An 11,247-nucleotide genomic window follows, 5' to 3' on the forward strand; every position below is an offset into this window, starting at 1 on the left:
TCAGCAAGAGTACACAAATTTTAACTGGTGAATTGTGTACAAAGTAGCAAAGGCACTGATTTTTGGCTGTAACTTTTGTAGGATTATTGCCGAGATTAAATGTTGTTGAGGGAATACGTTAACAACATGCTTGTTACGTTGTAAGCCTCAATAAATGGTGTTAACGCCCCCGCCAAGAGTAAATAGCACCTAAACAGAGTTTTAGACTTCGAGACCCCAATATCTCGCTTAAGTATTTGAAGGAGTTCCGATGCGTGAAAGGAGGGAGAGTTTACAGAAAGTTGAGACGGAAACAACTTTTCTGTTTTTGAGTCGATCGAGTCACGCGCTGGTGTTTGTTTATTTGCTGAGGGGAAGGAACTGGGAGGACCAGTACGGCGAGGGTTGAGTAAAGGGACGGCCGCCGCCCTAACCAGAGCAGAAAGATCCCACGGGGTCATCTGGAAGCTGACTTCCTGCCACTTGGGGCCGCCTCACACCAGCAATCCAGGCCAGGACCGGCCTCCCTAGCCGCCCTGCCCACACAGTGGGAAGAAAATTGGCTGGGGTGGGCAAAAGCGGAGCTACAGCCCCTCTAGGAAGAGGGAGACACCGCCCAGCGCCGCCAAAACACACACCTGCGTAGGAGCAGGGTCACCGGCAACCCCCTGCGCGCAGGCGCCGGTCACCCTATCCCGGCGGTTAGGGCACATCACGTGCCGGGCTCGTCGCTCCGCCGTCACGTGACGCCCGTCCGCGGCCTGGGCGGCCCTCTCCGCGGTGTGCGCCCCCTTCCGCCTGACGCGCCCCAGGCGGCGGCCGCGCAGCCCTGGCTCCTCGCGGGCTCGGGCGGCGGCTGCGGCGGGGCTATGGCGAGTGGCGGTGTTGGTGGCAACACCGGCACTGGTGGGGGCCCGGGGCTGGGCCTGACCCTGGGCCTGGGCCTGGGCATGGGTGAGGCCACCGGCGAGGCGGAGGAGGAGGCGGCCACGGCCGAGGCGGTAGGACGCCTCGCCACGACGCTGTGGCTGCGGCTCCGCGGCTGGGAGGCGGTGTTGGCCGCAGCGCAGCGGCTGCTGGTGTGGGAGAAGCCGCTGCACAGCCTAGTCACGGCGGCCGCGCTCAACGGCCTCTTCTGGTAACGGCCAGGGAGGAGGGGGCGGGGCCGGGCAGCGCGGGAGAGCGGGGGCGGGCGAGCGCAGAGTACCATTCCCCTTTCTGGGGAAGACGCTTGTCCTGGAGGGCTGGTCCACCTCCTGGGGTTTAAAGATCGTTGTCAGCCTGGGTTGCCCCTTTCCTCTGTCTTCGGGTGTCGAATTCGGCCTGGAGGTTCCCATTCCCCCCATCAGTGGGCCTTTCGCGATGGGTGTAGGGGCCTCTCTCACTCACCGCTGAGTGCCTGTTTCTCCCTAAGGTTGCTGTCTTCGTCCTCCCTACGGCCCTTCTTCCTACTCAGCATCTCACTTTTGGCCTATTTTCTGCTGGATTTGTGGCAGCCTCGCTTTCTCCCTGACATCTCTGGTGAGTGTGACTTGATTCATTCAGCAAGCCCCAGTGAGCACTTGTTTTGTGCCTGACCCACCCGGCTTGGGTTGAATGGTGAGACGCATGAACCGCAGGCCACCTGCCTCCCAAAGCATGACTGCTTACTTCCCCAGATGGGAAATAAATTTCCCCTTTCTCAAAATTCATGTTATTGTGTGGTTGTTCAGTCGCTAAATCGTGTCTGATTCTTATACATTGAGTGGTGGTGCTATCTAACCATCCCATCCTCTGCCGTCCTCTTCTCCTCCTGACTTCATTCTTTATTGTATGTAGTAGTAGTAGTAAAGATTGTAGACTCCGCTTCCAGATTGCCTGGGTTCCATTGCCTGCTTCCCGTTTACCCTGTATGTGACCTTATAAAAGTCACTCTATCTCCAGTTTCATAAGGAGGAGGATATTCTTGAATTTGTGAATACACTTCATATGCTTATGGTAGGGCTTCACTATTCTTACCAGGGTTTTCTTGTCCACATGTTTACTTAATAGACAGTTTAGAGAACTGGGTGCCAGGTTGTGTGTGAGCTGTTTGGGGTGTATGTACATGTGAATGTGAATAAGATGGGGTTTCTATTGTTGAAAAGGGTAAAGCCTGAGGAAGGAGACATGCAAACAGCGTAACAATGTAATACTTCCTGCAAATGGCATTTGGAGAAAGCACTTTGGGACTGCAGAGGAAGGGCAACTGTTTCTGGCTTGGGGAGTGTTTCCCAGAACTCTGCCCCTGAGTAACTTGTCTCTCTTCCCTCTCTATAGCATCATCCCCAGAGGAGCCACACTCTGACAGGTGAGTGCAGACCACCCCTTGAAGAACAGACAAATGTCCAAACCCTGTCTTGCTTTGGTGCCAGTGTCACCGCCATGGTGCAGAGCAATTTGGAGTTCCTGCAAGCACAGCCCCCAGGATAGTGAATGCACTGTAGCAAGTTTGCTCCCGGGTTCTTGTGTAGGTGTTTGTGTGCCTGCTGTTTTCAGGGCAAAGGGTTGGGAGCCCCGGGCTTTATTTCCCAGGAGCCAGACAGCCTCCTTTTGGGAGGCAGGGTTGTCCACTTTCTTAGACTACAGAGCTCATGGGCATTCTCAGAGGGATTTGAGTGCCTAGGAAGCTGGTGTCTGAGGCCTCCAGGGGTCATATCATGTCTCCCCAGTGAGGGTGCGGGGTCAGGAGCCCGGCCGCACCTGCTCAGTGTGCCCGAGTTGTGCAGATACCTGGCTGAGAGCTGGCTCACCTTCCAGATTCATCTGCAGGAGCTGCTGCAGTACAAGAGGCAGAATCCAGCTCAGGTAACCTCCCCCTCATCACACAACAGTGCTCTACCCTGTGGAGAAATGGAGGTGGGGATGGGGAAGGAGTGACTCGCAATCCTTGAATGGAGACGAAGGATATGGCCTGGGGCCTTCTTGAGGCAAAACTTACTGCCAGTAGCCTGATACAAGAGGCAGAGTAAGCTTTTGGTGTCCTGACACTATTTCTTGCCAAGAGAGACCAAGTTTGAATTATAGGTGTTTGGCTATGTCAGTTGCAAACTTCCTAAATCAGTGATCCTGGGAATCTTCTTGACTAAACTGGATCACTGCGTTCTTAGAGGACATACCCTTCCTTCCACCAGTGGAGCAATGATAATTCTTTCCCCAGATAAGTGGAACGCATACCTCAGTCCCCTGTTCTTAGACCCTGTGCTCTTCTCTGCAGTTCTGTGCTCGCGTCTGCTCTGGCTGTGCTGTGCTGGCTGTGCTGGGACACTATGTGCCAGGGATTATGATTTCCTACATTGTCTGTGAGTAGCATCTGGCCCCTGCCCTTTCCAGAGCTCTTTCTTTGTCCTCTTTTCTTGGACTGACCCAAGGGGGGTTGTTGCACTCTCTTTGCCCATTTACCCATTTACAGAGATCTTCAGGCGGATGCTGTGGGATTAGTGGAAGGAGGGCAGTGGATGTGGGAAGAAGTTGGCACAGCCTCAGGAAGGGGCTTGGTCTCCTTCAGCCTTTCCTGTTTAGGCATCAGTTGAATGAGGGCTCTTAGGTAATAGGCATAGGGAGCTCTGAGTTGACTCTCTGACCCTCAGTGCTGAGTATCCTGCTATGGCCCCTGGTGGTGTATCATGAACTGATCCAGAGGATGTACACGCGCCTGGAGCCACTCCTCATGCAGCTGGACTACAGCATGAAGGCAGAAGCTGATGCCCTGCATCACAAACACGACAAGAGGAGTAAGGGGATCCCATGACCCAGGAGGGAAAGGCAGGGAGGACCTTGGTTTGAGGCTTGTGAAATACCCTGGGATTTAGATACTCTCCAGAACTGTGGCTATGTTTGTCCCCCACCTCCGTTCCTGCTTGGTCACTGCCCTGCTGTTGTTCTCCAGAGCGGCAGGGGAAGAATGCACCACCCGGAGGTGATGAGCCACTGGCGGAGACAGAGAGTGAGAGCGAGGCAGAACTGGCTGGCTTCTCCCCGGTGGTGAGGTCCAGGGGTCCAGGGGCGATGGGCTGTTGAGTAGAAGGCTGGGGGAGAATCTGCTTTAGAGCAGCCACCTCTCAAGGGGATGGGAGTCAGTGGCAGGGCAGGGATGCTCCTGGAAATGGGCTCTCTCACCCCTTTGTCTGTTGCGTTCATCGTGGTTCCCTTGCAGGTGGATGTGAAGAAAACAGCACTGGCCTTGGCCATTACAGACTCAGAGCTGTCAGATGAGGAGGCTTCTATTTTGGAAAGCGGTGGCTTCTCTGTCTCCCGGGCAACCACTCCACAACTAACTGACGTGTCGGAGGGTATGGGAAGTCCTGTGTCCCTCCTAATCTTCCTGTTCCCTGTCGGGATGCTGGCTGTGCTCTCTGGTGGTTGCCCTCATAAATGTTTTCTTTGGGGAGCTCATCCCCTAGTTGTACACCAAGTTCCTGAAAGACCTTAACACCCAAGGCCTGGCCTAGTATCCTATGTCCTGAGTTCTCATCCTTGAACTGAGTGGCCCGTTGCGGCTACTCAGAACAGCAGGCCCATTCCTGGCCCTTTGTTTTCTGCACAGATTTGGACCAGCAGAGCCTGCCAAGTGAACCAGAGGAGGCCCTGAGTCGGGAGCTAGGGGAGGGAGAGGAGACAGACCTGGCCCCTCCCGAAGATCTGCTGGGCCCCCCTCAGGCCCTCTCACGACAGGACCTGGACTTGGAGGAGGAAGAAGATGCGGCATCCAAGGAAGCCTTGCTTCAGCTCTCATCCCCCCTTCACTTTGTGAACACGCACTTCAATGGGGCAGGGTCTCCCACAGATGGAGTGATGCTCTCCCCTGGAGGACCAGTGGAGACACTGAGCCCGGAAGCAGTGAGTGGTGACCTCACCACTCCTCCCAGCACCCTGTTGCCCCTACTTGGCCTTGCCGAAAGTGACCCAGTCCCCTCCCCCTCCGTACTCCCATCTCTGCCCCAGGACTCACCCCAGCCCCTGCCTGCCCCTGAGGAAGAAGAGGCACTCACCACTGAGGACTTCGAGTTGCTCGATCAGGGGGAGCTGGAGCAGCTAAATGCAGAGCTGGGGTTGGGTCCAGAGACATGCCCAGAGCCCCCTGATGCTCCACCCCCTCCACCCCTAGGGCCCGACACCCCGTCTCTGGTACAGTCAGACCAGGAGGCTCAGGCCATGGCAGAGCCATAAGCCTGGGGGAAGGAGTTGCAGGCACAGTAGGGCCTCCTGGCTAAGGATGTCACTGTTGGCTCCTTTCCCTGCTATCCTGAGGAGGAGCAATATGTGGGGAAGCTGGCTATCAGATGGAGCCAGTCCACCCTCCACCTGCCTGCCTGCCTGCCTGCCTGCCGTCCCAGGCCTGGGACAGTACCTGGGATTTGTTTTAAGTTTGTAAATAATTTTACATTTGGGTTTAGTGGTTATGAACAGGGCTAGGGGAGTCCTTCCCACTTGCCTCCCCGCCTCATCTCTAGTCTCATTCCACAATGCCCCAAGCCCTGACGGTCTGTCCTTTTCTTTTTCCTCCTTTCCTCAGGGACCTGTGCTGCTCTGTCCTCGTGTCCCACTCGGTTGTTTAGTTCAGGCACTTTATCATTTTTCTTTCCTATCCCAGCCCCTCTCCGCTTTACTTCCCTGCTGTGTCCTGTCCTTAGCAGCTCAATCCCCACTCTTTACCAGCTCTTCCTCCCCAGCTGGCCCCAGCTAAGCTTTAGGGAGGCTCCCGTCTGGGAGGTACAGATGAAACCTGGGGTGGTGGGTCGGGTCAGTAGTTAATGCACTTAAGTCACTGTAGCCCGTGGAACCTCCACTGCACCCTTGCCCTCGTTCATCCTGGCCTTTCCCTATACAGGATGAGAGCAGGGATCCCACAGCACATACGCCAGCGCTGTGGTAGTGAGCAGGGCCTCTGTCTTGTGGGGTGAGGGGCTTTCTTATCTTAGGGAGGAGTAAGAAGATCTGTTTCTCTGGGCCATGGTCCAAGTGTGGTGGGACCCCCTACTAGGGTCAGGAAATGGACAGTAACATCTGTGCAGGTGTTGACTGGAAAAATAAAGTGTTGATGGTTAGAACTGCTGCTGCCTGCCTCACTGTGAGCTCTGTCTCCCTCTGTGCTCTGCCCCTACTGCCTTGTCCCCTATTTGCTCCTGGCTGTTAATTTACTTCGGTGCAAAACAAGGCCAGAAGCAAGAATTACCCTGACAGCTCTAACCTGCCCTTAGCCGAGTTCTCTGTGATATGCTTAGTAAGGTTTAGCATGTGCAAGTAAGTATGTGCAGGAGGAGACTGCTTCAGCTTCCCAGTCAGAAATTTGAGACCACTGTGCACCACAATAGTTGTTTTCTAGTGTTGTCCACAAGCTTAACACTTACTGTCAGAAGTCCTTACCTATCTATGTACTGACGGTTAACTCCCTCAGTCCTCATTTGTCTCTCCTGATAGAAGCAAACAAGCAGGACTTAGACCTGTATTAAAATTGATTCCAAGGGGCTTCCCTCATGATCCAGTGTTAAGAATCCTGCCAATACAGGGGACACCGGTTTGACCCCTGGTCTAGGAAGATCCAACATGCTGCAGGGCAACTATGCCCATGTGCCAAAACTACTGAGCCCTTGATCTTCACCTACTGAACCCCTGCACCATAACTGCTGAAGCCCTCTCACCTAGAGCCTGTGCTCCACAACAAGAGAATCCTGTGCATCACATCACAACTAGAAAGGAGCCTCCACTTGCCACAACTAGAGAAAGCTCATGTGCAGCAACAAAGACCCAGTGCAGCCATCAATCAATAAAAGAATATTAAAAGAAAAAACTCCTGGCAGTCTGGTGGTTGAGACTATGCTTCCACTAGAGGAGGCGAGGGTTAGATCCCTAGTCATGGAACTAACATTCCACATGCCATAGAGCATGGTCAAAAAGAGACACAAGACTGATTGCAAGCCCAGGAACATGAAAGAAACAGTGTCTATACTAACAATGCAACATTCCCACTCAGCACTCCTCTAGGTGATCTATACTAACTTTTTCCATCAGGACCCTGACATAAGATACTGTTATTTTATAGAAGTTACCTTTCACAAAGCCATGGCCTTAGTTCACGATGGAGCCAGAATCCAAATCCAGGCAGTCTGGCTCCAACAGTCACCCTATAATAGGGAGCCCCTGTCCATCAATAGGGCCCAGATGGGAAGATGCTCAAGGATGTAGGAATGATACAGGAGCAGTCTGCTTATCCCAGCTTCACAAAGACTGGTGTCAGCAGTCCTTGCTCTTTGGGGAAGAACAGCATTCAGAGGAGAGCCCAGAACTGGACAGATGGCTTTTTTCATGAGTTCACAGCCTTGGCCTCCATTCAGCTGGAAGCTGGATCTGGCAATGCTGCTTGGCTCCTTGAGGTTGACTTCTGTGCTGCATCTCTTCTAAGTGTGTGAGAATTTTTTCCTTCCATTTGCCTGAAAGGCTTTCAGGGATTCAAGGGTCCTCCCTGTCTTGCTGTTGGAGGAACATGAACTTGTAATCATCTAGAAATGTCTGAAGAGAATGGGCAAACAGTTCTAATCATCAAACAGACAATTCAGGAAAAAATAGAATTAATCCAAAAAACAATTGCTGCCATGGCCCCACCTTTATTTCCTTGTTTAACTTGCAGTTTGAAGACAGAGCCAGAAGCTTGTACTGCATCAGAACATGAACCAAATGTTTGGAGTTCCATGAGAGTCCATTCTTGACACTTGCCCTGGTCCGCTGGCTGTTAGATGTTTGTCTACAGTTTTTCATTACCAGGTGTTCTGGCCATTTCCTGCCTCATGAAGAAAGGGACAAGAAGAAAGCTTTTCATATGAATGAAAGAAAAATTAAGCAGAAATATGAAACCTACAGTTAGGCTAAACAAAAACTAGAAGTACAGGCTGCGGAAAGAAGGGTTCAGTTCAGTTCAGTCGCTCAGTCATGTCCGACTCTCTGCAACCCCATGAATCACAGCACGCCAGGCCTCCCTGTCCATCACCAACTCCCGGAGTTCACTCAGACTCACGTCCATCAAGTCGGTGATGCCATCCAGCCATCTCATCCTCTGTCATCCCCTTCTCCTGCCCCCAATCCCTCCCAGCATCAGGGGCTTTTCCAATGAGTCAACTCTTCACATGAGGTGGCCAGAGTATTGGAGTTTCAGCTTCAGCATCAGTCCTTCCAATGAACACCCAGGACTGAGCTCCTTTAGGATGGACTGGTTGGATCTCCTTGCAGTCCAAGGGACTCACAAGAGTCTTCAACACCACAGTTCAAAAGCATCAATTCTTCAGCGCTCAGCTTTCTTCACAGTCCAACTCTCACATCCATACATGACCACAGGAAAAACCATAGCCTTGACTAGACGAACCTTTGTTGGCAAAGTAATGTCTCTGCTTTTCAATATGCTATCTAGGTTGGTCATAACTTTCCTTCCAAGGAGTAAGCATCTTTTACTCTCACGGCTGCAATCACCATCTGCAGTGATTTTGGAGCCCAAAAAAATAGTCTGACACTGTTCCACTGTTTCCCCATCTATTTGCCATGAAGTGATGGGACCAGATGCCATGATCTTCGTTTTCTGAATGTTGAGCTTTAAGCCAACTTTTTCACTTTCCTCTTTCACTTTCATCAAGAGGCTTTTTAGTTACTCTTCACTTTCTGCCATAAGGGTGGTGTCATCTGCATATCTGAGGTTATTAATATTTCTCCTGGCAATCTTGATTCCAGCTTGTGCTTCTTCCAGTCCAGTGTTTCTCATGATGTACTCTGCATATAAGTTAAATAAGCAGGGTGACCATATACAGCCTTGACGTACTCCTTTTCCTATTTGGAACCAGTCTGTTGTTCCATGTCCAGTTTGAACTGTTGCTTCCTGACCTGCATACAGGTTTCTCAAGAGGCAGGTCAGGTGGTCTGGTATTCCCATCTCTTTCAGAATTTTCCACAGTTTATTGTGATCCACACAGTCAAAGGCTTTGGCATAGTCAATAAAGCAGAAATAGATGTTTTTCTGGAACTCTTGCTTTTTTGATGATCCAGCAAGTGTTGGCAATTTGATCTCTGATTCCTCTGCCTTTTCTAAAACCAACTTAAACATCTGGAAGTTCATGGTTCATGTATTGCTGAAGTCTGGCTTGGAGAATTTTGAGCATTACTTTACTAGCGTGTGAGATGAGTGCAATTGGGTGGTAGTTTGAGCATTCTTTGGCATTGCCTTCCTTTGGGATTGGAATGAAAACTGATTTTTCCAGTCCTGTGACCACTGCTGAGTTTTCCAAATGTACTGGCATATTGAGTGCAGCACTTTCACAGCATCATCTTTCAGGATTTGAAAGAGCTCAACTGGACTTCCATCACCTCCACTAGCTTTGCTCATAGTGATGCTTTCTAAGGCCCACTTGACTTCATATTCCAGGATGTCTGGCTCTAGGTGAGTGGTCACGCCATCGTGATTATCTGGGTCATGAAGATCTTTTTTGTACAGTTCTTCTGTGTATTCTTGCCACCTCTTCTTAATATCTTCTGCTTCTGTTAGGTGCATACCATTTCTGTCCTTTATCGAGCCCATCTTTGCATGAAATGTTCCCTTGGTATCTCTAATTTTCTTGAAGAGATCTCTAGTCTTTCCCATTCTGTTGTTTTCCTCTATTTCTTTGCATTGATCACTGAAGAAGGCTGTCTTATCTCTCCTTGCTATTCTTTGGAACTCTAGTTCAGATGCTTATATCTTATCTTTTCTCCTTTGCTTTTCTCTTCTCTTCTTTTCACAGCTATTTGTAAGGCCTCCTCAGACAGCCATTTTGCTTTTTTGCATTTCTTTTCCACGGGGATGGTCTTGATCCCTGTCTCCTGTACAATGTTACGAACCTCCATCTATGGTTCATCAGGCTTAGTTACATGTTTATGTTTGCAGGGGAGGGCAGTGCACTTTATGTGTTCTAACAGCTAATAGTATAACATTGCTGCTCATAAACTTAATTTTAGGCTGTATTACTGGGAAGAATATAATACCTAAGGTGTACTGTGCACAAATTAGAATACATCCATAGGGTGCCTTGCTACGCTTGTGGACAAATTGACAAATTGAAGACTGCCCAGAAGAGAATCACCAGAAATAAACGCTGAAAATACCATCACATGGAGCAGATGGGGAATTGTGAAGGAACAGAGAATGTTTAAGCCAAGAAAGGAATGTAAAATTAAATCACTTCAGTGGCTATTACACTTTGCAGGGTTATCTGTAGGTCTTCTGAGTGTAGAAAATCTTTGAGAAGAGTTTGACTAATAATCGTGTAGGCAGGTCCATCGACAGATGAATGGATAAAGAAGTTGTGGTATCTACACACAGTGGAATTTTACTTGGTCATAAAAAGGAATGCATTTGAGTCAGTTCTAATGAGGTGGATGAATCTAGAACCTATTATACAGAGTGAAATGAATCAGAAAGGGAAAGATAAATATTCTAACACATATACACAGAATCTAGAAAAATGGTACTGAAGAATTTATTCACAGGGCAACAATGGAGAAACAGACATAGGGAATAGACTTATGGACATGAGGGGAGGGGAGGAGAGGGTGAGATGTATGGAAAGAGTAACATGGAAACTTACATTACCATATGTAAAATACATAGCCAATGGGAATTTGCTGTACAGCTCAGGAAACTCAAACAGGGGCTCTGTATCAACCTAGAGGGGTGGGATGGGGAGGGAGTTTCAAAAAGGAGGGGCTATATGTATACCTATGGCTGATTCATGTTGAGGTTTGACAGAAAACAGCAAAATTCTGTAAAGCAATTATCCTTCAATAAAAAATAAATTAAAAAAAATAACCGTGTGAGCAGAATTTCTCTGTTCAAGGGATATTGCAAAACAGATTTAAATGATCTTTAGAAGTACAAAGATCAAGGACAGAGAGTGTAAGAATTTTCCATCATGCAAGGACAGTATATCACCATGTTATTTTGCTTTTAGTGTCTGAAGTCTCACGGACTTCCTCCTAATCCCTTAAGTTTTGGTTTTACACTGAGTCTATCCCTGGCTCACTTTTTCTTTGCACTCTACCCGGACAGTTTCACGTGTTCACCCATTTAGTTTCCACTCATATGCTGATGACTTCTAAATCTTAGCTCCTTTCACAGAACTTTTGACTAGGCATCTCCGTTTTAATGTCCCATGGGCAGTTCTGCTCAACATACCAAAAACTGAACACATGCTCTTTCCCCTCACCTTCCGCCCCCCATCTTCCCTACACAGATAG

The 11,247-nt window shown here is 49.6% G+C and overlaps 1 protein-coding gene across 2 annotated transcripts; it reads left to right on the forward strand.

Annotated features, from left to right (window-relative positions):
* Nucleotides 1-736: 736 nt before the first annotated feature.
* RETREG2 (reticulophagy regulator family member 2) lies at nt 737-6,052 on the forward strand. 2 transcript variants are annotated; one of them, XM_027513696.1, is made up of 9 exons: nt 737-1,117; nt 1,394-1,500; nt 2,278-2,308; nt 2,670-2,805; nt 3,215-3,299; nt 3,588-3,731; nt 3,887-3,981; nt 4,154-4,289; nt 4,544-6,052. In XM_027513696.1, the coding sequence occupies exons 1-9, from the start codon at nt 849-851 to the stop codon at nt 5,164-5,166; spliced, it is 1,626 nt and encodes a 541-aa protein (XP_027369497.1). In that variant the 5' UTR covers nt 737-848; the 3' UTR covers nt 5,167-6,052. The 2 variants fall into 2 exon arrangements, with proteins under 2 accessions (XP_027369497.1, XP_027369500.1); XM_027513699.1 differs by having other exon boundaries at nt 755-1,117; nt 2,758-2,805.
* Nucleotides 6,053-11,247: the final 5,195 nt, after the last annotated feature.

Source organism: Bos indicus x Bos taurus, chromosome 2, assembly GCF_003369695.1.
Source record: "Bos indicus x Bos taurus breed Angus x Brahman F1 hybrid chromosome 2, Bos_hybrid_MaternalHap_v2.0, whole genome shotgun sequence".
NCBI classification, from domain to species: domain Eukaryota; kingdom Metazoa; phylum Chordata; class Mammalia; order Artiodactyla; family Bovidae; genus Bos; species Bos indicus x Bos taurus.